Here is a 27,697-nt window from a genome sequence, read left to right as displayed (position 1 = left end):
AGTAAAGATGCTCTTGATCTAGATGTATGCCTACAATAACACACCTGTTCCTTTAATATAACAAATTACCATATTTTTCACACCATAAGGCGCTTCGGACGATAGGACGCACCTTCCTCCTGGGGGGCGATCCGCTGCCTCCGATCCCGGCACTTCCTCCATGCCTGCCTGCCTGGCTCCAGCTCTGACGGTTACAGCAAGCGCCAGGATCGCTCCCTCTGCCCTCTGATCCTGGCGCTCGCTGTAAGCATCAGAGCTGAAGCCAGGCAGGCAGGCACAGAGGAAGCACCCACCCCCTCCGGAAACCCAGCGCTTTGCGAGCGCCGGATGTGAAGAGGGCAGCGTGCTTCCTCTGTGCCTGCCTGCCTGGCTCCAGCTCTGACGCTTACAGCAAGCGCCAGGATCGCTCCCTCCGCCCTCCGATCCCAGCGCTTGCTTTAAGCATCAACTGAAGCCAGGCAGAAAGGCACGGAGGAAGCACCCACCCCCTCCGCAAACCCAGTGCTTTGCGAGCGCCGGCTGTGGAGAGGGCAGCGTGGCTTCAGCTCTGATGCTTACAGCAAGCGCCGGGATCGGAGGGCAGAGGGAGCGATCCTGGCGCTTGCTGTAAGCGTCAGAGCTGAAGCCAGGCAGAAAGGCACGGAGGAAGCACGCTGCTCTCTCCACAGCCGGCGCTCGCAAAGCGCTGGGTTTGCAGAGCGCTGGGTTTGCGGGTGCTTCCTCCGTGCCTTTCTGCCTGGCTTCAGCTCTGATGCTTACAGCAAGCGCCAGGATCGGAGGGCAGAGGGAGCGATCCTGGCGCTTGCTGTAAGCGTCAGAGCTGAAGCCAGGCAGAAAGGCACAGAGGAAGCGCCGGGATCAGAGGCGGAGGCAGCGGATCGCTCCCCCCCCAGAAGGTAAGTACCGGTACCTTTGCTCCATAAGACTCACACACTTTTCCCCCCACTTTTTTTTGGGGGGGGGGGGAAGTGCGTCTTATGGTGCGAAAAATACGGGTAGTTTCTAGGCCTGAGGATGGCAGGTACTGCTGTACTTTAAACAATGTTCACTCTTATTCTCCCTCTTTTCAAATACTAGAACTTGAGGGCATCCAGTGAAGCTGATGGGCAGGAGGTTCAGGATGGACAAAAGGAAGAAAACTACTTTGCACAGAGAGTGATTAAAATGTGGAATTTGCTGCCAGAGGTTGAAAATGATGGCCACAGGGATAAACAGCTTTAAAAGGGGGATTGGATAGATTCATGACGGAGAGGTCCATCTGTGGCTACTAGTTGTGGTGTCTGAATGGAGCTTGCATATCTGGAGGCATGCAGCCTCTGACCCCCAGTGCCCAGAGGCAGAATCAGGGGAAGGCCTTGGAACAGAGGAACTGGTGGGCCACTGCTGGTCTGATCCAGCAGGGCTCTTATGTTCTTCTTACATCTGCTTCAGAATCTCCTGTTGCTCAATGTTCTTTCCTGTGTACCTCTCCCCTTCAGCTTTTCCTTGACGGTAATTGTATAGGGCTTGGCTGCACTTGTCAAATTCCAGAGATCACGTCGCTTGCTTGGGGTGTGCTATATTGTTGTCAAGGTAGTACAAGTATTTAAAAACAGATACATTTGTAGTTTAAAATAATGTTATTTATTTGCAATAAGGCTAAAGTAAAACAAAAATCTTTGCCTTTTCATGTTTGAAGGTATCGCTATTAGTGGTTGTAGAAATTGGCGTTTTCCCGCTCATCTGTGGTTGGTGGCTTGACATCTGCTCGCTGGTAAGATCAACATGTATTGAGCTGCTGCTGCTGCTGTGTCTTGCGGCATTCTAAAGAGAGCCAGTTTGGTGTAGTGGTTAAATGCGTGGACTCTTATCTGGGAGAACTGGGTTTGATTCCCCACTCCTCCATTTGTACCTGCTGGAATGGCCTTGGGTCAGCCAGAGCTCTCGCAGGAGTTGTCCTTGAAAGGGCAGCTGCTGTGAGAGCCCTCTCAGCCCCACCCACTTCACAGGGTGTTTGTTGTGGGGGGGAGAAGATTGTAAGCCGCTCTGAGACTCTGATTTAGAGAGAAGGGCGGGGTATAAATCTGCAGTTCTTCTTCTATAGACAAAAGTTATACTTGAAGAGCCTGGAAGCTCCATCTCTTTAAAAGGGGAACAACAGTACATTTTTGTGCATCAGGACACAGTAACTGATTTTATATAAACACAACGGATTTTATATAATTTAAAATAATTTATTTTAAAGTCTTCATTTCTGTGTTAAAAGAACATTTTTCATGAGTACTAAACAGTCGCTTCTCAAATCACTGGCTGTCATGCTAACACCGCTGAAGATTTTTATTATATAAGAAAGGATGGATGTTTTAATACTAAATGCCTTTTACAAGTATGTATTTGCAACTATATTATTATTAATAAATTAATAAATGATAACAATTCTGCCAGGTGTAGGTTTTGCTTTCAGTGCTTCATATGGTTTCTCCTAGGAAATGTTTGATGCTACTTTGAAGGACAGGGAGTTGAGCTTTCAGTCTGCCCCTGGCACAACCATGTTCCTCCATTGGCTAGTGGGAATGGTATATGTCTTCTATTTTGCTTCCTTCATCCTCTTGTTGAGAGAGGTAAGTTGCAATTTCCTGAAAACTCATTTAAAAGATCCTGTCAAATCAATTCAGTTACTTCAGCATTTGACATTCTGAACCAAACGAGAACAGGAACAAGTCAGGCTTCTGCAGTGCAAAACTCAACATGTGTTCCAAAATGTTGTGGGCTGCATGTGAGTGTAGATCACAGAGTTGGCTGCTGTCTAGAGAGTTGCAAGGAGCCATGTCTTGTGGTAGTGTGGCCTACTCTGCAAGAGTATTCACTGCACAACTGTGGGTGAGCTGGTGGGCTACATTGCACACTGCTGCTGGCAGCTGGATGCAAGTGCTGCAGTGCCCCACAGTATATTTTGCCGAGTGTGCTCTCTCTGCCATTGGTGGAGGGGAGAAGAATGTGCTCATCAAATCTGGGAAGGGAAGAGGTAATTCCACACATCAGAGGCAAGGAGTGGGAAGCACAAGTGTACGTGATACGTTTCCAGTCTCCAAACTGTGGGGAGTGTTGACTTTGAATTGCAAGTCAGAAGTTCTACATTGAGAGGATTTGTTAGTCTATGTTGCTGGATACTGCGGGTGAATTGCATATCATAACGCATATTAAATATTCAGGCTTACTACAGTTGGGTGACATTTATGTCCTCGTGCTGGATTGGAACTTTGGTCTTTATTACTGTACACTTACTGTACTGTTAAATAACAAAGAGCAGCAATCCAGTGATTGTTTAAAGACTAAAAAAGTAATTCTGTTGTATGTCTCTGTGAGTCAGAGTGCATTTCACCGGTTGCACTGGAGATGCAGCAGCCTCATGTATTGTAACCTCTGGTGCATCTGGACTCCTGGTTCATCTTACTGCAGTAGACTAACATGGCTACCCATGTGCAATTACCTATTAATTGACTGAGTTCCACTGCCTATGAATGTGATGTGACCATATTATACAAATTTTGAATGGGAAGGTTCCCCAAAATGTAGAGATTTTCACTTTGGTGATAATTGCATAGTGGTGGTGTTGCATGTCATAGCTGTGATCAGTGGTCCTCCCAAAATGCTGGGAGGATGCACAAAGCATGCCCACATCTCTCCACTGCTGCAATTCCCTGTGCTCAAACCCACCACAAGATGCCATTCCTTTAATCCCCATTACCATCCCCCCATCATAGATTTGCTACCTCTTTTCCCCCCTTCTGCTCCTCCTCGTCAACTTTCCCAACCTTGTCAAACCACTTCTCCTCCTTTCTGCACAGTCAGGGACAGAGGGTGGCACAAGAGGAGGATGTGTTGTCTAGATGCCCCCAGTTGGAGAGGTCCCTTAAGAAGTGCTTCTCTCCCGGATGTTGTTTAACAGCTATACGTGCCCCCTTGCACAGCTGGTACTGAGTTTGGGGCTGGGGTGTCATGCAGATGACACCCAGCTATATTTGCTGTTGGGCAACCAGCCAGCCTCTGTCCTGCCATCCTTCGCTGAGGGTTTGGAGGCTGTGGTGGGTTGGCCAAAGAAAAGTAGATTGAAACTGATGGTAGATTGGGTAGATTGAACTCCAAGACAGAGGTTCTGTGGCCGGAGGGCATCAGGGCTGGAGTTGGAGCACAGATTTCCAGTTCTTGATGGAGTGTTACTAACACCAACCGTCAAGCGCTTGAGAGTGACCCTGGATGCCTCTCTTTCAATAGAGGTCCAGGTTGCACATATGAATTGATTGCTAAAGTGGTGTTCTTTCATCTACACCAAGTTAGGCAACTGGCTCCCCTCCTGTCTCGTTTGGACCTAGCCACAGTAGGTCACCTCCAGGCTAGACTACTGTAACTCACTCTATGCTGACCTACCCTTGACTTTGACCTGGAAACTCCCAACTGGTCCAGAATGTGATGGCGCGAGTCCTGATGGGAACGCCATGGATGGCACATATTCTACCTATGCTGTGCCAGCTACACTGGCTTCCGGTTGAGTACAGAGTCAGATTAAATGTTTTAGTTATGACCTTTAAGGCTTTGAGTGGGATTGCCTCCTCCACTAGGTCCCTGGATGAGCATTATGCTCTGCAGGTTGAAATCTGCTGGTGAATCCTGGCCCTAAAGAGGTCTGGCTGTCTTCAGTAAGGGCGGGACCTTTTCATATCAAGTCTGATGTTTCAATAACGAGACCTTCTTGATAAAAAGTTTCTAGTTTATTGTAACATGTTGTTAGACTGTAGCAGAAAAATTGAGAGACTGGCGAGCATACACAAAGAGCAAACATTTAAGGTATACATCAAAGGAATTCCTTAGGGGGGGCACTCTATGCAGGGCACATTCACACATCGTTGTTACTTTATCGTTCTCAGGCTTTGGCTGGCCTTGGGCGCTTCCTTAGCACCAGCTATCTCTGAGAAGGCACCACAATCTTGTTCCCATATTCCCATTTCTAAGCATTGCTACATAACAAAGGAAGGGAGGGGGGGAAGGAGAGTTCAAGCTAGCAGCATCTGAATACAGAGTGGTTTTTACCCAGGATCCTTTTCCTTAACAAGTGTTTGTGACTAAACTACTTAGACATTGCAGCAGACTTGACATTTCAGTCCTGGCCTCAACCTGGTGGAATATTCCCCTGGAAGACACAAGGGCCCCGTGGGATCTTTTATAATTGTACAGGGCCTATAAGGCAGAGATATTCTGCCAGGCTTTTGTTTGAGGACAAAAACCCCCAAAAAGCCAAAAGAGGAAGCCGTGTGAAATACAGAACAAAAAAGCGAAAGCTCATGGCTGATTACTGCAAGTACTTATATATTCAAGAAAACATGAACTCAAACTCTTACAGCTATACCAAACCATTTACATGCACACATAGTTGCACAACACTGTGACCTGAGAAAAACAGTCTCTTTGTAGGATGCGCATCTCTCCGTATTTAAAGAGCAAGCGCTCAAATTCCAACTCCTGCATTTCTGTGCGATGCGGTGAAACTGTAGAAATATTGGAGGTGGACACCGTGTTCCACAAGTCCCAGAGATGGAAGTCCAAAAGCAACAGTAGACCGGTAAAAACTGACCATTTCGCAGAATGCTTCGTCAGGCAAAATCACTGTGATGGGACTACTTGAAAAAGAAAACATACATACATATAATCATACACATGCATGTAATCCTTATCATTCACATTATAAAAACACTAGGTAAAGTAAGCATGAACTCACCGAGTGATACAATCACAGATACTTATTGAGTCAGACACAAACTGCTGGTGCTTCCGAAAGCCCAGAAGGAACCTTTGGAGCGCTCCCAATCTAAAAAGAGCTAAATGACATCAGCCGTGAGCAGCCACCTTTTTATTTAAAGAACCTTGTGTTTACAATACTATACAAATTTTTTAAAATTTAAAAAGGAATGCAAGTTCCTGGGTGAGAATACCATGTGCATTTATATAACTTGAACACCACTTTTTATTAAATAAAAATAATGTGCTGGGCTTTCGGAAGCGCCAACACTTTGTATCTGACTCTATAAGTATCTGTGAAAGTATCACTTGGTGAGTTCATGTTTACTTTACCTAGTGTTTTTATAATGAGAATGATACTAAGGACTACATGCCCCCCATGCAGCAGGAATTGGCAACACTTGATGATAACAGATTTGTTTTTAGCTAATTGGTTCTAAGGGTTATTTTACGTATTCTGTTTTTGTGCATCACCTAAAGCCCAGCTTTGGCTGGGATGAGGCGAGTCATCAAATAAAATAAATAATAATAATAATATACATCTAAGTCTAAAATTCCATTAAGTAGTTTCCCCATGACTATTGTCATCACCACACAATCCTTTATGAAAGTGGCTCATTTGTTTTAGACAGAATACGAGGAAGGAAATATTGTTTGGATTGGGTTGCGTGTTATGATGGAAAGTGATAGAGTCTTTTTGGTTTCTAAAAATAAAAGTATGATAGGAAAAATTAATTTCAAACCTTTTAAACTTCCTGCTGTTGATGTAGCTGCCTGTGTTTTCTGTTAAAGTGTCCATCCCCTTTTCAGGTGCTTAGACCAGGTGTCCTGTGGTTTCTGAGGAATTTAAATGATCCAGATTTTAATCCTGTTCAAGAAATGATTCATTTACCTATTTATAGACATCTCAGGAGGTTTATTTTATCTGTGGTAAGTTTTTTCTCCAGTTTGTTGAAATTTTAGTGATGTTATTGCAGTCACTGTTTGTTGTTGATGTTTGTTTTTCTTCACTTGTAATCCCCTTGTGTGAAACAAACCAGATGGATAACAATCAAGTCAAGTCAAGTTAGCCTTTATTGGCATAATATATATATACATAAATTGGTTAAAAAAAAGATAAAATGGAACGATTATGTACATATACATCAGGAAAAGCATAAACATAAACTGATTCTATGAGATCCTCTTATGTGCCTTTAAAACAGAATAAAGAAACTTAGCCACTTTCTCAGTGACACTAGATGAAGTATCGTTCAAAAGTCTATAGACCTTAAGTGATTCAGAACAATCAACCATGCTAACCAAAAGAGGATGTAAACACTTGCGACGAAGATCTGTATACAAATTACAATAAAGAAGAATATGAGTAACTGACTCCACACATTTTGCTTACAGAGACAGTATCTGACTGAGTAGGCTGTCTTGTTAAATCTGCCATAAAGAATGGCAGAGGGCATGGCGTTGCATCTGGCAGGGGAAAAAGCTTTACGCCGCTGTGGCACCTGCAAGACAGATAGATATGAGGCCATTTTCCCAGTACTAAGAGATCTCAAAACTCAGTGGGGAACAAGTTTTCTTAGCCAGACTGTATAGGTCTTGGCGCTCAATATCTAGCAACATGTTTTTAATTTATTGGACTGCGGTGGTGAAGGACAGCATGAACAGTAGTTCTAGGGATAAACCCATTGCTTTGATTTTTCTCTCAATATGTGCTGACCAATTTGACAGATTAAATTCAGAGAGCATTTGAGAGATATAGCTCCCCAGTTTAGAGTTGTAGTGCAAGCGTAGCCAGAATTTGAAAGGTCATGAGCCATGCACTAGTAATCTTTAAAGATATGCCAGTTTCTAAGCAGATAACTGCATATGGGGCACATGGCATGCCCAGAATTTTACGCAAGAATTTGGATTGGACACGTTTGATAGCACCTTCATAAGATCCAATCCAAATTGGGATGCCATACAGAAGTTGTGAAATCACTTTGGCTTTGAAATTTTTTATGGCAGCTGGCACAAATTGGTTACCTCTGCCATAAAAAAGTGAGCTATGGCAGATGCACTGATGTTAGCTGTCTTCACTGCATACTTGCGATGGGTAGACCAAGTCACATTATATTGAAAATAAACACCTAAGTATTTAAAATACTTGACTTGCTCTATCTCTTTATCATCAGTAACCCATTTGTAAAGTCTCCACTTTTTTGAGAAAACATAAGATTTTGGACTTCTCCTAATTGAGCTGGAGATTATTACTAGTAAAATACAGAACACAACAGGACAACAGACATCTTAAGCCCACTCTAGAGCAGGACAACAGCACCGTATCGTCAGCATAAAGTAACAAAGGTACATGCAATGCACCAAGTTGTGAACTATGGCAGTCAGGACCAGACAACTGAATAGCCAGGTCATTAAGGAAGAGATTATATAAAAAGGGAGCCAAAATGCAACCCTGTTTGACACCCTTATTGGCAGCAATCTTCGATGTTAGGTTGCCTGCTAATGAGCATTTGATCTGGCAGGTGGTAGAAGTGTGTAATCTCTTAATAAGCATAAGGAGTCTTTTATCCATGTTTAGTTTATCTAGCTTAATCCAGAGGAGGTCCCTGTCAACTGAATCAAATGCGCCTTTTAAATCTAAAAAAGGAACAAATAATTTCTGGTTATTTTGCATAGTGTACTTGTTGACTAGATGGTATAGATGGATAAAAATCGATTTTTAAAATAAAAAAATTAGTTGTTTTAAAAATTCTGTAAATGAATTCCATTAATTCAGTTATTTGGGCCCCAATGTTGTACTCTCCCAGATGTTACTGTAAGATTATTTTGGAAATTTTTTCAGTCTGCAAGATACCCTTACAGATGTTTCTTCTGCAGTTCTCAAAACTGTGAATTTGTGTCTACAGAGATTGTTATTGTTTTAGTTAAATAAAACAATTTAGATAGTTATTGTTAATTATTAGTTTTCTTCCAAAAAAGCAGGGGTGGCCAACGGTAGATCTCCAGATGTTTTTTGCCTACAACTCCCATCAGCCCCAGCCACTGACCATGCTGGCTGGGGCTGATGGGAGTTGTAGGCAAAAAAAAACATCTGGAGAGCTACCGTTGGTCACCCCTGCAATAAAGTACAGCAGAAATGTCCAAATACGAATGGTGAACTTATTAAACTGGAGATAGTTCACCTCTAGGATTGCTAGCTCCCAGGTGGAGTGGGGGATTCCCTCATTTTGCAGGCTCCTGCCTACCACCGACTAGCTGGTAACCATAGAGTTTTGCTCAAAATACCACAGTGTCACTGCACAACATTCCTGGGGTGATGATGTCACTTCCATGTGACTTCATCATGCTGGGGACATTGTGCTTGGCTCCTGGAAAACTTCCTCCTGCCCCCTGCCAATGAGAAGGTAGGACGTGATAACCCTATTCACCTCACAATTATTTCATAATTATCTGTTTCAAATGGTAAATAAAAACAATCAATGATATAATTAAAGCTAGCTTGAGAAGTTGTTTTTAAAATGAAACCTTCATATAAATTGTAAATATTCAGGTTATAATAACCAGCAAGAATGAGCCTTTATAGGTAAAACCATGATTTAAATGCAGTTTTACAAAGTAGTAATTTATATCAATTTGATTTAAATTTTGATTTAAATCAAATCCACCCTGGAAAAAACTCTGGAGTAGTTATAAGTTCAGGTGCCAAAGATACATTAATGTTATACCAAAGTCTATTTCATGCAAAAGTATTGAGACTTTCAGGAAGCATTTTTTTAAAAGCATAATTTCAGCAGTTATAAAAGTCAATATTGCAGGTCTTTTTCTTGGCTGTTTGTTGGAATTGCTGTGCTTTCATTGCTAGGAAAACATGTGAGTCAGTTATTTTCATGGTGCAACAAGAGGGTTGTGAGCAATATTCCCTCTAAGCTGCAGTCTTCTTGTGAGCAAAAACTCTCCTTTGTGAGCTCCTGGCATGAAAGTTGTGAGCTCCTGCATCACTTAGTGTGCTCTGGGGTCATCCTTCCTGCTAAGACAAACATGTGTGAGCTGGAGGCTAAAATCTGTGAGCTAGCTCACACTTACTCAACTTCTAGGGAACACTGGTTGTGAACCTAGGGGGAGGTATTTGTGAATTTCTAGGGTATTTTTGCAATTTGTTAGTGCTGAAGATCAAAAGTCTAGCAGAAATATCCCACCTAGGAAGAAAAGTTATTTTTAGTGGGGGGTTTTAATAAATTCACCCTGCATTTCACAATCTGCATTTGCAGATTATTTTGAATATCACTTGGGTAACTGGAAAATACAGTGCTGCATAATATAAGCATTGTAATAAATAATATTTCCATCGAAACAAAATTAGTTTCTGAGCAGTCTTGCCCCAGTGGTTTAGAGGCTGAGGCAGTAGGAGTCCAGAGGCTGCCCCTCAGCCAGGGGTGTGAAAGGTCACCGTCTCAGGAAGTGGCTGCTTGCTGTCCATGGATGGCATAATTCCCCAGCCTGCTCACCTCGCTTCAGGGCAGGAGGGGCCCTTTCCCAGCCAGGCTTTCTTGTATTTGCCTGTCGCCTCTGTGGAGGCTCAACAGTCAGGAGGACGGGAGAGACAGATTGGGGGGGGGGGGGGGTTCAAATGACCGAGAGAAGTAAAAGTAGCCACTAGCGATAGGGAGGAGGTGGTCAGTGCTTACTCTAGAATACAGTGTTCTTCAGGAAAGGGGGATTGTTCTGTTTCAATGAGCTTCCTTTGCAGAAGTATGATGGTTAGGAACAATTTTTCTTCCTGGGCACATACAATAAAACGGGCACATCCTATAACTCTTATTTATTAACATGATGCCAAATGGGTCTGGTGCGTCTTACTGTTTTTTTAGTTTAGTTCTTATATGTGGGACTTCTAGTGAACTGTTTCTGTTTTGCTGATTACTCCGAAGGCTTCAAATGTAAAGACTGGGATTTTGTCTCCTGTTGTAAATGTTACGCCTGCGCACAGCAAGCAGAAGTGGCCACCCAGCCTCAGTAATGAAATCATGCACTAACAGAATTGCAGTGGGTTTTGGTCAAAACAATTCAAGTGCACAGCTACTTACCAGCTGTCTACTCCTTGGGAACTAAATAAGTAAGGTCAGAATTCTCCTTCAACAGGTTCCCCCCCCCCCCCCCCCCCCCCCAATTATGCAAGCTCCAAAATGTGCCTTTGAGATCCCAGAATCATTGCAACTGAATTTTGATTTTCTGGCTCACAGTTAAGTTGCTTATATGAGTAGGTCATTTGAGCCACTTGGAAAAAGAAAGTAAGTCACCCCATCAGTCTTGGTATGAATCTTTCTCCAAACATGGTATGAAGGACCAGGGACAAGCTGTGGGCTTCTGCACTTGCTCTCTCCTCTCCTGCACACCATCTTCCCTTTCTGGCCCCTGCTCTATTCTGCAGCCACCTCCAGAAGTGGCTGTGGTGCCTGAATCAGCCAACCGTGGCAAGCCTTTGCCCTCCAAGCCAGGGTCAGAAATTGTGACTCCAGGTGGGTTTCTGATTCTGTTTGGCTATCAAGTGTGAATGGTGGGTTGCTGAGCTGGATAACGTGGTTAACTGTGATTAAGTGCTTCGCAAGGAGGAGCAAAGGGGAGGAGGAAGCATGTGTGCTCACAGGAAATCCATGTTTCTCTAGACCAATCCCACTGCTTTGAACCAGTGTGTGGATAGTCTGTAAGTTAAGATTTAATGCAGAAAAACCATTATGGCATTTCTTGTTACAGATTGTCTTCGGGTCAATTGTCTTGCTCATGCTGTGGCTTCCTATACGAATTATCAAATACCTCCTGCCTAATTTTCTTCCTTATAATGTAATGCTTTACAGGTAAGACTACTTCCTAAAGAAAATTGTATTTTCTGTAGACTGTTAACTCACTGTGGCTACAGATAAATTTTTGTACACTTGCATGAAATGGACTTTAAGGTGTGAACTGCTACAGTGTTCCGCATACACAGTACGCTGGGTTCATTTTTAAAAATCAGTGCTTTTCTCAGTTTTTATATATAAGAATAAATAAGGGTAGAACTCTGGTATTTTTGATATAAATTCCATAGGAACCAGAGATGCTCCATTGATGCTATCATTTGTAAGATTACCATACATGTTATCAAAATCTTTTTACTTTATAAACTTGTTGGGCCCTTGAGATGATGAGGTGTTTTTTTAAAAACATTTGCAGTACTTTTCCATGTAGCCACAGAATTACTTGGCTACACGTGTATGAAAAAAATCAATTTATAATTATTTAATTACCCCTTGGTAATGCCAGTGTTGACAGGATAGTTTCTGAATTGCTTCCTTTTTCTCTTTCTTTCCCACAGTGATGCTCCTGTAAGTGAACTTTCCCTGGAGCTCCTTTTGCTTCAGGTGGTCCTGCCAGCTTTGCTTGAGCAAGGGCACACGAGGCAGTGGCTGAAGGGCCTGGTGCGGGCCTGGACCCTCACGGCCGGCTACTTACTGTAAGTGGAAGCCCCCCTCCAAGTCTGGGCATTGTTGTGGATGAAATGACCTAAATGGAGCATTAAATATTTGCACGTAAATGTTTTGCTAGAGTTCAGATGGCAGCATAGGTAAGAATAGGGTAGAAAGCCTGACTTGTGTAAATCAGCAATTGGAAGATCTTCTTCGTGGTCTCTGTGCAGTCCCACATATGGGTTTATCCGCCAGGATCGAGCCCATCTCGGAGAATTCAAAGCAATCCTAAAGCGTTATTTTTGGCGCGCCTTTCCCCTCGTCCCGGGGAGGGGGCAGCGTCTGCGCATGCCCAGATGAGGGGGAGGCGCCCAACCCACTCAGTTTCTTCTTTACCGCCGTCCGGAAAACACCTATCTCGCTGATCTCCCGCTTTCATTGCAGTCCCTTGAAATCTTTATCTTTCCGATCTACTTCGTCGTTCTTCGTTCTTCGTTCCTCTTCACTCTTCATTCTGGTATCGTATTAAAAAAAAAAAATCTTTCTCTTTACTTCGTTTTCGTCCTCCTCTCCCCCCCCCTCTCTTTCCGGGCGGATGGAAGGGAAGGAAAAAATAACTTTTAAAAGGTGCGTTCGCTGTGCTGCGAAAATACTGTCTACCGACGGACATTATCTTTGCCTTTTTTGCCTCGGCGAGGCACACCGAACAGACTCCTGTGTGCACTGCAGCCAGTTCGGCAAACAAGCGAGGAAAAACCACTCGGCAAGACTCAAAAGCCATTTGCTAGAGTCATCGTTACGCCCAGTAATGTCGCATGCATCGGGTTCGCAGACCTCTCCGTCTTCCCTACTTCAAAAGGGAACGACCCAGCCGGTTGCTTCCGTGGCGCAGGCTCCCAGCAAGCATAAATCCGGCAAACACCAGAAAAAGTCTGACGAATCCAAGAAACGGCACCGTACCGAGTCGACCTCGAGAGACCCTTCGGACCCGAAGTCTCCCAAAAGGCAGAAACCTAGCCATAAGGTCCTCGAACCCGTCGCCGTGACTCGACCTCCTACGCCTCGTCCAACCACGACTGTTACTGCGTCCATACAGACCACACCGGCATCGAAATCCACCTCGACTCTGACGATCACGCCACTGGAAATCGTTCGCATCAGCTCCAGATCACCATCAGTGCACGAGTCGCTCCCAGACCAAATCCTCGGTACCGAGTCTCCGACTTCGACAAAGAGCCAACATCTCAACATCTTAGATGATCGCTCATTTCGTGAAGTCCCCATTCTCCGACAACCTATCACGGCTCCGTTACTAACCAGAGATCCCTCGACTCCGAGAGAACCTTTGCGTCTCCGTGAAAAGAGATCCCGAAGTGGCCACAGAGATCGCTACTACTATTACACTCCTTCGAGGTCCAGATCACCATCTCCTCGCAGATACTACAGACACCGAAGGTCACCCTCTCCCGGCTTCTATAAACACCACACCCATGAGCATTCTCGGTCCCGTGAAGACTCTAGACACCGAGAAAGGGTCTACTACAGGGATCATTCTCGCGAAGATATCCGCCCTCGATACCGAGACGTGTCTCCGCACAGAGAACACACATACCAACAGTCCCATGACGATCACCAACGGTACCGTGACCACATCTCACTGCCTAAACCACCTTCTCTTATTGCCTCTATGGCTTTAGAGCCTTCCAAACGTACACAACTCTCTTCATCGGAACAGGTCAGGAAGACTCCAGAAGTGGAGACCCTCGAGGACTCAGAGGCTGAGCAATCCATGTCCTCTAATTCTTCAGCTTCCGACCTCCATTCCCCGGACTCCGACATAGCCAAACCGGCCGACCTCTCTCTATCTGAAGGGCCTAAGTCATATTTAGACCTACTATCCAACATGGCTAACTCTCTCAATGTAAAGCTGACAACAGATGTCCCAAGAGTCTCTGACGTGGTCTATGACCTAGTACACGCAGACCTCCCTGCGGGCTCCTCATTTCCTATGCTCCCAGTCCATCTGGAGACTTTGAAGGAAGCCTGGGACAAACCAACCTCTGTACCACCAACATCTAAGAGGGTGGAGGCACTTTACAAGGTACACGCGCCAGAGTCGAAGTTCCTCTTCAACCACCCGGCTCCCAACTAGATGATAGTCCACTCATCATCGAAATCCAAACAGACCAGGCACCCTGTTCCTCCCGAAAGAGAGGGTAAGAAACTGGACACCATCGGGAGAAAAATTTACTCCCTCACCACTGCCACAACCAAGATACATAACTATATGGCATACTTCTCTGCCTATGCCTACAATCTTACGACCCAACTGAGCTTTTGGTCACAGCCCTCCCGGAGGCCACTCAAAAGCAAGCCACCCATGCGCTGCAGGAACTCTCTAGAGTCAGCAAACAGCAGATAAACACTGCCCGCCATGCAGCCCAATGCTCCTCCAGGTCCCTTCAGCTATCGCCCTACGCAGACACGCCTGGCTCAGGTCTTCTTCCCTGCAGCCAGACATCAAATTTAAAATTGAAGATTTACCGTTTGATGGCCAAGGCCTATTTAACGCCACAACAGATGATATACTCACCAATGTTGACGACAGCAGGAAAAGACCTAAAAGACTAGGAGTCACCCAGCCTCAGTCTACCTTAAAACAAAGACCATGGAAGCCCAACTATTTCAAGCGTTCCAGATCTCCTCGCCAAACCGAGCCTTGGAGACGCAAGCCTCCTCAATCTAAATAACCATTCCAACAGAGGGCACGCCCTCAGACCACAAAGAAGACAACGCCGACCAACAAACAGTCTCTTTGACTCCCCTGCTCCGCTCCTACTACTTCATTGCCCAGACATCAGACTGCAGCCGTTCTACCACAACTGGGAAGCCATAACATCGGACTCTTGGGTACTGTCTATCATCCAAAACGGGTACTCAATAGAGTTCAATTCGACCCCAAAACACCACAGGTTCATTTCTACTCCTCCGTCACCTCATCTGCTCCTGGAAGTAGCAACCTTGCTGGACAAGGGAGCTATAGAACCAGTCCCTCCTCAATATCACCACACCGGCTTCTACTCCTGCTACTTCCTGGTCCCGAAGAGAGATGGAGGTCTACGCCCCATATTAGACCTCAGGAAACTCAACCTCCATATCCATCACAAGAAATTTCGGATGGTTACACTTCAATCCATCCTTCCACTGATCCCAAAACAAGCTTGGATGGCATCAATAGATCTCCAAGATGCCTACTTTCACCTCACCATCAGCCAACATCACAGGAGATTCCTCAGATTCGCCATAGGGGATCAACACTATCAATTCTGTGCTCTTCCTTTCGGCCTCTCAACAGCCCCGAGAGTATTTACGAAGTGCATGGCGGTGGTAGTAGCGCTTCTGAGACAACAACGCATCTCCATTTACCCGTACAAAGACGACTGGCTAGTCGTCTCCCAATCCAAGGAGCAGCTCCAGTCCGATGTCTCCGTGACCCTCTCCCTCTTGGGCACCCTGGGCCTCTAGGTCAACGCTGCAAAATCAAATCTGACCCCTACCCAATCCATACAGTTTATAGGGGCACATCTTTCAACTCTGACATGCAAAGCCTACCTGCCGGCAGACAGGGTACAGCACATCATATCTCTGGCCAGAGATATCATTCTACATCGCTCTCAGACAGCTTTCACCTTTCAGAGAATGCTAGGGCTTATGGCTGCCACCACTTCCGTCCTTCTATTTGCCAAACTTCACATGCGCCCTCTTCAGTTGTGGTTCGTGAGGACGTTCCACCCTCAACGTCAACATCAACTCGCTGTACTCACTATTCCAGCTCACATCATTCCCTCTCTGAAATGGTGGACTTTAGATCATCACCTCCTCAAGGGAATGTCTTTTACTCCCTCGGTGATTGTCACTACGGATGCTTCCAAGTGGGGATGGGGAGCCCACTTAGGACAGCTCACCGTACAAGGCCAGTGGACAGAATACGAAAGGTCTCTCCACATAAATTGTCTGGAGTTAATGGCAGTCCACAGGGCACTGCGATCCTTCCTTCCGTCGCTTCACAACAAACATGTCCAAGTTACATCGGACAACATAGCCACTGTCTTCTACATAAATCGACAGGGTGGTACTGCCTCCATCAGATTGTGCAAGAGAGCCTTGACCCTATGGCACTAGAGCATTGCTCACGGCATTTTCCTATCTGCAGTGCATCTACCCGGAGTCCAAAACATTCGAGCGGATGCTCTAAGTCGACAATCCATCAACGACCACGAGTGGTCCATCAACAGTCGTTATCTCCTCCCTCTGTTTCAGAGGTTCGGTACACCGGAGATAGATGTATTCGCAACACCAGACAACGCACAATGCCCACGCTTTTTCACGCGCGGCCAGTCGTCCCCACTATCTGCAGGGGACGCCTTCCTACAATCTTGGAGCGGTCCAATGCTTTACATGTTCCCTCCAATACCACTCATTACGAGAGTTCTGCAGAAAATCATGTCGGACAATACCAACTGCATCCTTGTGACCCCATGGTGGCCACGTCAACCGTGGTTCACCACTCTCCTTCTACTGTCACACGGTCTATTTCACTGCTTCCCTCAAGCCCAGGACCTACTATCTCAGCAGAAAGGCAAGGTTCTCCATCACAACCCCGCTCTCCTCCGCCTTACAGCATGGAGGATCAATTCTTGACCTTCATTCCAGAGGTTCGACACATCTTACTCAATGCTAGGAAACCTGCCACTAGAAAATCCTATGCTCTCAAATAGAAACGTTTTTCCAAATACGCTGATTTGCATTGCTTTCGACCTGAATCAGCCAATATCAATCAAATTTTGACTTACACTCTGACTCTCTCCAATACTGGACTGTCCCACTCTTCTCTGAAGGTGCATCTAGCAGCTATTTCTGCATTCCATCCATACATCGATGGCTCCACTGTATTCTCACACTCTGCTACCAAGGCCTTCCTGAAGGGAATCCTTCACCTCCACCCTCCAGTCCGCAAAATACAACCCACTTGGAGCTTATCCTTGGTCCTCAGTCAGTTAATGAAGCCACCCTTTGAACCCATGGCTTCTATCTCTTTACATCTTCTGACGTGGAAGACAGCCCTTCTAGTAGCTCTTACTACTGGCAGACGGGCCAGCGACATCTGCGCCTTCAGGGCTGACCCCCCGTACACTATTTTCCACCACAATAAGGTGGTGCTACGCCCTGACCCCGCTTTCTTGCCTAAGGTGGTGTCACCTTTCCATCTAAGAAAGCCTTCCGTCTTGCCTGCGTTTTTTCAAAACCCTACAGATATCGGTCAACGCACTCTACATCTTTTAGATGTACGAAGAGCTCTGGCCTTCTACATCGAGAGAACTAAACAGTTCCGAAAGGACAATAGACTTTTCGTGTCTTATGCTACCCATAATCAGGGTGCAAGAATCTCTACTCAAAGATTCTCAAAGTGGATTACCTCCACTATATCATTATGCTATGAACTGGCTAAGCAGCCCATACCTGAGCATTTGCGAGCTCATTCCACTAGAGCCATCTCAACTTCAACAGCCTTCTGCAAGGGTGTTCCGATGGAGGACATTTGCGCTGCTGCGGTTTGGTCGTCCCCATCTACCTTCGCCTCGCACTACGCTCTAGACGTTCGTGCCCGGCGTGGCACCTCCTTTGGGCAGGCTGTGCTGAGATCAATCTTCGACTGATGTCTTCCGATACCTATTTGTGAGTACAAGTTTATTCTCCTTTTTAACTCACAACACTTCTTTACAGATCCAGCACCCGCCTCCTGACAAATAGCTTGCCAGTCACCCATATGTGGGACTGCACAGAGACCACGAAGAAGATGGACAGGTTTCTTACCTGTAACTGATGATCTTCGAGTGGTCATCTGTGCAGTCACACATACCCACCCAGCGTTCCCCGCTGCTGGACTATCATATCAACGCATTTAATACACTTCCCCGGCGGCGGGAAGAAACTGAGTGGGTTGGGCGCCTCCCCCTCGTCTGGGCATGCGCAGACGCTGCCCCCTCCCCGGGACGAGGGGAAAGGCGCGCCAAAAATAACGCTTTAGGATTGCTTTGAATTCTCCGAGATGGGCTCGATCCTGGCGGATAAACCCATATGTGTGACTGCACAGATGACCACTCAAAGATCATCAGTTACAGGTAAGAAACCTGTCCTTTGTGTGTCTTTTGCTATTTTGCTTCTTCAGTCTTGTGGTTGAGTATAGAAACTGTTGTGTTAGTTTTTTTGTTTTGTTTTTTTAAAGCAGGTTCTGGGGCCCATTCGCCTGAAGGCTTAGTCTTTGAGTTTGTTTTGTTTTCGGCAGCCGGGCTGGACTTCCTGCTGTTTGTCAGGATGGGTGGACTTCTTCGTGGGTTCTGTTTTAGCTGCTTTGCAGTAATGATGGTGCAGTTACATGATGTGTGGTGCTGGCATTCACCCTTCTGAACAAAAGGGCTCAGAGGTCTTGTGCCTTGGGCTGGCGGTGGCTGTTGTTTAACATGTGTAAAGTAGAGATGTGGAGGCCGGGAGGGGGGCGGAATGGAGAAATGTAAGGGAAAAAGCCTTTTCTTCAGTTTTTCCAACAGAAAATTGGAAGCTTCTGGGAGTACTGAAGAAAACTCCTATGAAATATTTTCTTGTTTATAATGAGTAAAATGTTTTAAAGGCAAGGTGGGCACGCTGTAGCCATTGACAGCTCTTAAATCCAGGATGCATTTCTGTACCTAGAAAGATACCGAATCTTCATAGAGAGGAATGCAGGGCTTTCATTGATTTTCAATTGTTGCATACTTTCTGTTCTAAGTCATTAAAACGCATATAAGTCATATCAGCTAAGTCATAAAAATGCATTTTATGTTGTTAAAGCAGTAAAATGATAGGACACAGGTTTGCATATATGTATATATAGATATTCCCCCAAATTTGTTTTTTTTTTTCCTGTGGCTTCAAAATTCCCAGAAATTTTTACATCTCTAGTGGAAAAATAATATATTTTAAAACATCTAAATGAAAATCTGAGCCTTTGAGACACAGCTGAGGATTCCAGGCAGCATCGTCAGTCTGTGGAGCTGCATCCAAGTGTGGTGGACAGCTGCAGTGGAGCGGAGGTGTGCAGGAGTGTGGCTTGTTGCCATGTCTGTGCCTCATTCTTCTCCTGTGTGAACCAGACTTTGGTTCCTCCTGATTTCTGAATGCAGGCGACAGGGTGAATTGGAGTTGGAGCAGGCAGGTATTCTAAATCACATTTTAATCCAGGTTTGGAATCCTGGATGAAACCAACTCCTAATCATCAGGGCTGAGATTCTTTCAGATCAGGAATCTTTCATCATGTGAGAGGGATGGAGAGATATATGCAGCCTTCATAACTAGCCACATGAATGTGTGTGATTGTGTTCTTTGTGCATAAAAGCCATAAGTTCACATACATTCTTAAATATTGTTACAGAGATCTGCATTCTTACTTACTCGGAGACCAGGAAGAGAATGACAACAATGCTAACCAGCAGCCTAACAACCAAGCTGCTCGCAATAATAATAATGCCATCCCCGTTGTGGGAGAAGGTCTTCATGCAGCCCACCAAGCCATCCTGCAGCAAGGGGGACCTGTGGGCTTCCAGCCTTACCGGAGGCCTTTAAAATTCCCACTCCGGGTAAGTGGTTCTCAAATGTTCCCTTTACACATAGCACAGTTCATTGGATTCTTACATCTTGGTTGCATTGTCTTCTGGAAGTATTTAGACACAAGGTGGTGTGTAATTTTGCCGCATCCTTGTCTCTGATTCCTTTCAGACTCTCCTCAGCCATTTCTGAATAGCCCATGGTAGAATACAAGGGAACACTGACAGAAAAAGTGCTCAAAAGTTCATGTGCCTATGGTGTGGTTGCTGACTTCAAGGATAGGTATGATCCCCCTCCGGAAAAAAAAGGGTTGATTTGGGGTTTGAGGTGGCTCCCCAACTGAACGCTGAACTGAATCAACTCAAAAGGTTCTCTTTGAGAACTGCTCTTGAGAGAACAGCTCTGCAATAACTTGTGACTGGCCCAAGGTCACACCAACAACTGCATGTGGAAGACTGGGGAATCAAACCCGAGTCTCCCAGATTAGAGTCTGTGTTCTTAAGCACTACATCACATTGGCTGTATGTCAGGATTGTCTCCTGTCATGAGTGATTTTCCTGTTGTCCGTGTATTGGACCTCCGTGCTGTTGGGGGTGGGGGGAAGATGCTCTTTTCCTTTGTAGCTTTAGTCCTGGCATTTCTTAACTCTTAGCATATCTAGTTGTCAAGGAGTTGGGGTTCTGGCGCCAAGCTTAGAGCACCTTCCCATGGCCAGGCCAGGATATGCAAATGGCCTTGAGGTGTGAAGGGGAAAGGACTGTGGTGTCTTCTGATGTTGTACAACCAGGTGTGAAACCAGGTGGGAGGGGTGGAGGAGCCATATTTGCCCACACAATTTGACTGTTTTAGCTCTGTCTGAAACTGTTAGCTTCATTCCTAGCAAACCCGGCCTTTGGGCCACAAGGTTTGCCTCCTGCATCGAAACTTCTAAACTCTACCTATATTTTCATAAGAGAGAGTTTGCTTTGTTGGTACCTCGTCAATCCTTACACTGTAGCCAAGTTGATCCTAGAATGCTAATATAACTGCTGATATGCCAGTAAGGCTGGGTGAATGAATGAATATAATGCTAGTAGTAAAAGATCTGCAGTTGCTGCCAGTACATTTCACAGCTCAGGTTATGGTGCTGGTTTTTACCCTTAAAGTCCTAAATGATCACAATAGAAGGACCACTTGCTCCCATATAAACTTCTCTTTCCCTTGTAATCCTCATTGGATTCTACATTTGCTTGCTATGGGGGCGATGATCATAAAGAGAATATTTTCATTGGCAGTTTGGAATGTTTTCCCTTTTTTATTTTCAGTAGCTATTATGGATAGCTGCTATGTGACGGACTGTACTTTGTAAGAGGCTTAAAAGTGAAGTCCATAAAACTACAGGACTGTGAAGCCTTGAGTGACAGGCTGCTCCAGGCCATCAGATTGGTTGGTATCAGCTGAGGAAAAAAAGTCCTGTGAGAGCTGGATGCTGAGAGAACAGATTCCGATTTTGGCCTGAACTGTGACAAGAAGTGTGTTGAGGTCTTGTTAGACTAGCCCTTGTTGAGATTTTGTTAGACTAGACAAGGGTTTAGTGCTGACAAAGTCAAAATTCATCCATGACTTAATATAGTGTCTGATTGGTTGCGTCAGAGCTGGCTGAAATGGAATCCATCAAAGACGGAAATCCTGTGTCTGGGTCAGAAGGGGGTGGGGAGTGGGATCGGGCTCCCACCCTTCGATGGCACCCAATTGGCGCCATCAACAGAGGTGAAGAGCCTGGGGTTTTCCCGGATGCCTCTTTATCTATGGAGGCACAGGTCACTGCCAGTGCAAGGGCCGCCTTTTTCCATCTGAGGCGGGCCCGGCAGTTGGTCCCCTATCTTACCTCCCATGATCTAGCCACAGTGATTCATGCACGGTCACCTCCAGATTAGACTATTGTAACTCTTTCTACATGCGGCTCCCATTGACCCTGCTCCAGAAACTCCAGCAGGTGCAGAATGCAGCAGCCCGGTTGCTGGCATCAAGGCCTATGCGGGTGTGGATTCATCCGGTGCTGCTTGAACTGCACTGGCTACCTCTCAAGTACCGGATCTGGTTCAGGGTGTTGGTTTTTTCCTTTACGGCCAGGGGCCTGCATATCTTCGGGCTTCCTGTCCCCATATGAACTCCCCTGGGCTGCTCAATATCTTCTCATAGTATCTGGTCCTAAGGATGCCTGACTGGCTTCAATGAGGGCCAGGGCCTTTTTGGTCCGGGCCTCTACCTGGTGGAATGAGCTCCCACTGGAGAGCCGGGCCCTGCAGGACTTACCCAGGTTTCACAGGGGCTGTAAGATGGAGCTCTTCCGCCAGGCTTTTAATTAATCCAGCGGACATCCTTTGAAAGTCATCACTTCCCCCAGCATTTCGCCATTATGGTGTTATGTTATCAGGGCCGGTACATGGGAGTAGGTGGGGTAGGCAGCTGCCTGGTGGCACCCCTTCCCCCCTACACTCCGAAGAGTGCACATTTTAGTGGTGCCTGGCCTGGAAAGGCACTACTTGACTGCTTTCATCCCAAAAGTGCAGCTAAAACACCGTGCTCTTTGGAGAGCGTGGTGTTTTAGCAGCGCCCCGCCGCTTTTAGGTTGAAAGCAGTCAAGTAGTGCCGTTCCATGAAGGCGCCGCTCAGCTGCTTTCAACCCGAAAGCTGCGGGGTGCTGCTAAAACGCCTTGCCCTTTGGAGGCTTCCAAGGAAGCCACTAAAGAACCAGATCACCCTTCACGATGATGTCATTTTCGTGCACACGTGAAATAACTGGAGTGTGGGGAGGGAAGGTGCGGCACAGGGGTCTGCCTGGAGCAGCATAACCCCTAGCACCAGGCCTGTATGTTATGCTGCATGCTGCTTACTGCCTATGTCTGCTAGACTGTTTGCTCCTGTTTTGTAATGTCTGTTTTTATGATATTATTTTAACTCTGTTGTTTTATTGTTGTAAGCTGCCCTGAGCCCACTTGTGGGATAAATCTAAAAATTAAATTAAATTCAGCATTAGCTCAAAAAGATTTCTTGTGTCCCAAGAGAAGGGGCTTGGGTACTGGAAAGAGGGTACCAGCCTTCAGGGCACCAAAAGAGTCTGCTGTTATACCAATGAAGTGAGCTGGAGTAGTTTGGGAAAACTCAGGAACAAAAGCCTCTCAAAGTAAAAACTGTAGTAACTGAAGAATTCAAGAAACTCTTACCAGCCTGGTCTATAAGGAAGGAGTTTGTACTTATACTATTTTACTTCAGTATTTACAACCCCGGACTTCACCTAACCTTTCCCTTTGATGTTAAATAAAACCTTCTGTTATTTTTGAATTTTAAAAATATCTCAAGTGCCATTTTCTGTCATTTAAGTTAACCCTTCCCTCGTGTCCAGAAAATAGCCATTACATATTACTGACACAGGGTGGGACTGCTAAAGGTACTTTATAGAGAAGCATGCATGCTACCAGGGCCACTCGGTCAGTGAAGCGAAACAGAAGAAAACCAGAGGAAAGTGGACGAAGGGGCCTCTCATAGGATGCCTTTAGTTATTATCCACTTCTTCCCAACTTACCCAGCAGTGTAGTGTTTATACCCCAGCAGGGACTCACAGGGCCTTCCAACATTTCCCCCTTACCCATTTTACCCTCACAACAACGCTGTGAGATTAGACTGAGAGTGTGTGACCGGCCCAAGGACCTCCAGCGAGCTTCAGTAGCAAAGGGGAGGGATTCCGTTTCAGACTGCCTGTGTGCAATTTTAAAGATGATCTGTTGGATTTAATCAGGAGTCCCTATGCTTTTGTGACTGTTGCACTTGCTCCATTGCTTCTGTTGGTTGCATTTGCTTTCTTTAATTTTGATTTTACCATCTGCTGCTTTGTGGGCGTTCAGAATGAAAAAGCTGCCTCTGTGTTTTATAATTAAATATTTTGAAGCTAGGTGTTCCTTTGTGCAAAGGCAACTTCGATGTCGATGTTGGGTACAGTTCTTCCTGGTGCCGGTGCAGGGCGATCCCCTTGAAGCTCCGTGGGCGAGGGCTGCTCTCCTTTTCCCTTGGGCTGCGCACTTGCAGACTGTGACCAGGGCTGCGGGGGAGGGAGGGTGCCTCCTGCATCACCACTGACCCTCCCTCTTCTGCCTGGGCAGCTTATGCCTGTGCTAAGGAAGGGTGACACCCATGTTCAAAAATGAGCCTCCCGTCCCGTATCCTGTGCGCATGGATTAGAAACCGCAAAGTATATCCACAGTCAATATTAATCCTGTGACATGATAATACACTGGTAGTCTCTGAAGCCAGTTTGTCCTGTATCAACCACATCTGGAAACACCTTTGTCCTGTATGAAGAGGATGCAGCTCAAAGGGAGTGGGGCGAACACTGCATGTTTGGGATCAAAACAAAAGGGAGAGGGAGGAAAACAGAACTGGTAATGAAGTGAAATGATCCGAGATAGTTAATTGAGGAGAATCCACGTTCCAGGCAAGCAATCGGAATAATATCTCAATACATCTCAGCACAAATCCGGCAAGATGGCGCTGTGAAGCAGGGTCTGTTCACGGAGCTCCGATGAACACTCTGTTTTGGTAGGCTTCCTGGGGGATACCTCGCTGTATACCCCCTAATAGAAGCGTCTGGGGACGCTTCTCAGTCTGAGGAGCTGGCAGAGAATCTGGGGGGAAGCGGAGGCTTCCCCCGAGAGCTCAGCCTTTCCCGCTGACAGGAGCCTTCCAACGCTGGTGCGTCAAACTGGGCCGCCGGGAAGGAGCAGACAGGGCTCTGAATTCCAACTTCTTTCTTGCCCAATTGGATAACGAAAACCAGATATTGAAGAAATAAGAACTTAAGCCTTTTTCGTGGAACTGGATTCTAAAGCTTTAAAGTGCAGCGGTGAGTCCGAACGGAAGGCGAAAAGCCGAGACGCGGCTTGCGAAGAGCGAGACAGCCGGGTGACGCTAGCGGACGGCCGCCGAGGCTGAGACTGTGAGGCTTGGTACGTTTGATACAGAAGGGAGAGATCTGGCGGCTCCCCTTATTTGTTCTAAACTTTCTAATAACCTCGCCAGAGAAGCTTGAACAGATAAGAGGGGGTTGGAAACGAAGGTGGTTGTTTTGTGATTGTGAGGACATTTGAGAAGTGAAACAGAAAGTTCCGGAGAAAACTTCTTGACTCGCCATTTCCTGGGAAGCCGCGGGGCTTGGTAGGGACTTTAAAACAAAGAAGGGGGGGACTAATAAATAAAGCCAAAAGTAGAACTTCGCCTATAATATTTTCAAGCTTGCCAGAAACTTTATAGAAGACTGTAAGCTGGCAATTGGGCTGACAACTGGGTTTCTGGTGCGACAAGCTGGAACGGTAGAGAAACCCCCCCCCCTGGCATCTTCTTAGACTTAAGATGGCGACAGACGGCAGAGAGAGAACCGTGTAAGAAGGAACTTGGAAGGCATAGCAGACAGCGGAATACGAAAAAATTGGAGTAAGGTCTCTGGAAGCAAGAAAAGCGGTTAGAATCTGTGGAAAAGGTCCGTTGGAGAGTTTATAAGGTGTAAAGGGGGAAGAGACAGTTTTTAGCTGTATTTAGCGGCTGTATCTTCCCTGAAGAGTGGTTAAAAACGACTTACATAAAAGAAGGATTTAAGAAGATTAGAAGAAAAGAAGATTTGTAAAAAAGAAGAAAGAAAGACAGGGGAGAAAGAAGAAAGAAGAAAGAAGAAAAGGGACTGTAAAACTAGACCACTGGTGATTATTGGTTACTGGTTATTATATTAAGACATACAATCTGTTTATTCAAGGAAATTAAGAATATAAGTAAAGAGGGGGAATCTCCATTTTGTACTGAGCATATATTGAGTAATAAGGCTGTGGGAACTGATGGGATGAATGATTAGGGGTTTGTAGTTGATTAATTGGACTAAATCAGACTAAATTAATTTATTGACTTATTAATAATCTGATGAGCTGAATTAATTAATTGATTCATTGATTTATTGATCTATGCTTTGATTGATTTCTACTGATTATTGATTATTGATTATTGACCATTGTTGCCGAGACTGATATTATTGATATTAATTTGTTTCGTCTGAGCTGCTTGAAATTGAAGTTTGAGGAGTAATTATTGGTGCCAGAGCGGGCTCAGGCGTTTAGAACCTAGTAGAGCACAGATTAGGTGCGCAGAATATAGAGTCCATACTAATCTAGAGGTCTCAGGTGCTCTGTCTAGATTTGTCCCTAAAGTAGATTACTGGGAAAGCTATTAGGAGGGAAAGACTAGAAATGGAAACTAAAATTAAAAAACTGGGTCAGGCCACTCCCCCACAAGGGGGGAGCAAAGTAGGAACATTTATAGGTAACCAAGATCCAATAGAAAAGCTCCAAAATATAATGACGGCTGGATTCAAACAGAATCAAGAAGCGCTGGAAGAAGTCAAGACACAACTGTTAACTGAAATCAAGAAAACCAATGAGCAGGTTGTGGAATTTCAGAAACAGCTACTAGTTAATACCCAACAAATGCATGAACTCTCAGCTAAAGTTAGGGATCTTCAAGATCAAGAAGAAATTACCTCTGCAGATATACAGGAAAATAAGGCCAGTATGTCTGAGTTAGAAAATAGGGTCGCCAGACTCGAAATGGAAAAATCTGCGTATATTCTTAGATTCCAAAACCTTCCTGAGGAAAAAGATGAGAATGTAGAGAACAAGATTGTGGATTTGTTAAATTCAGAAGAAGAACAAGAACTTTTGAAGCAAGGCAGATCAGAAATCGAGTGGGCCAGAAGAGTGTCTTCGGCGTATACCAGGAAATTAAACATTCCTAGAGAAATCCAAGTTAAATTCATCCGTACTGCGATATGTGAAAACATCTTGAGTTCAATTAAAAGAAAACCCTTGATTTGGGAGGAAAAAGAAATTAAAGTTTTAAGAGATATCCCTTGGTCTATAAGAAAAAGAAGATTTGGTTATAAAAAACTGACTAGTTGGCTCATGAAACACTCAATACAATACAAATGGTTAATTCCAGAAGGACTCTTCTTTATGTATCAATCCAACAGATATAACATAACATCAGTTGAAAAAGCGGAAGACTTCTGGAGGAAACAGATAGAAGGACAATGCCAAGATTCTGACTCAACGGAAGATAGAGAAGAAGAAGAAGAGGAGCACAAAGGACAGGAAGGAAGAGACCAGCGGGAGAAGAAAAAAGAAAGAATAAAGACAAGATCACAAACCCAAAAAAGGCAGAAAAAACCGGTAGATGATTATTCAACGGTGAAATGACGACAAAACCCGGAGTCCAGATTTTTTCAGTTAACATAAATGGCCTTAACGAACCAAAGAAGAGGAAAAGACTGTTTTTACAATTACAGAAGACCGGAGCTCAAATAATATGCTTACAAGAGACTCATATAAAAGATGGCGATGCAAAATATCTTCAGAACAAAAAATTAGGCCAACTCTATCATTCATGCGACTCAAAGAAGAAAAGAGGTGTAGCCATTTATGTGAAAGAATCAATACCAGCTAAATTGTTATTTAAAGACAAAATTGGTAGAATCATAATGATCGAATTGGAACTAAACGGGAAAAAAATAATTTTGGCTAACATTTATGCCCCGAATAACAATCAAGAACAATTCTTTGCTAAGCTCCATGAAAAACTAATAAATTGCAATTTACAGAATCTGTGTATTGTGGGTGACTACAACGCCATATTAGATATTGACAAAGATAAGAAATATGGGAATACCAAGGGGAAAAAAACTCGAACTCAACTCCCGAAATCCTTTTTTAAGCTTGCTGATGAGTACAACCTGATTGATGTATGGAGGATGAAAAATACCCAAACAACTG

General features: G+C 45.0%; 2 protein-coding genes across 3 annotated transcripts in view; both read left to right on the top strand.

Moving 5' to 3' along the window:
* Positions 1–27,697, top strand: part of NFX1 (nuclear transcription factor, X-box binding 1) — a 441,461-nt gene that overhangs the window by 376,642 nt on the left and 37,122 nt on the right. The window lies entirely within an intron of this gene.
* Positions 1–27,697, top strand: part of MARCHF6 (membrane associated ring-CH-type finger 6) — a 158,088-nt gene that overhangs the window by 99,126 nt on the left and 31,265 nt on the right. For both annotated transcript variants that reach the window (XM_060254056.1, XM_060254055.1), the window contains 7 exons: positions 1,504–1,572; positions 1,679–1,753; positions 2,466–2,600; positions 6,583–6,702; positions 11,524–11,624; positions 12,122–12,259; positions 19,681–19,885. In XM_060254056.1, the coding sequence (XP_060110039.1) occupies positions 1,504–1,572; positions 1,679–1,753; positions 2,466–2,600; positions 6,583–6,702; positions 11,524–11,624; positions 12,122–12,259; positions 19,681–19,885 (843 nt within the window). The remainder of the gene's footprint in view (positions 1–1,503; positions 1,573–1,678; positions 1,754–2,465; positions 2,601–6,582; positions 6,703–11,523; positions 11,625–12,121; positions 12,260–19,680; positions 19,886–27,697) is intronic.

The sequence above is a fragment of the Heteronotia binoei genome, chromosome 14 (assembly GCF_032191835.1).
Source record: "Heteronotia binoei isolate CCM8104 ecotype False Entrance Well chromosome 14, APGP_CSIRO_Hbin_v1, whole genome shotgun sequence".
NCBI lineage: Eukaryota > Metazoa > Chordata > Lepidosauria > Squamata > Gekkonidae > Heteronotia > Heteronotia binoei.
Note: the sequence above shows the minus strand (reverse complement) of the source record. Positions and strands in the feature narration are given on the sequence as shown.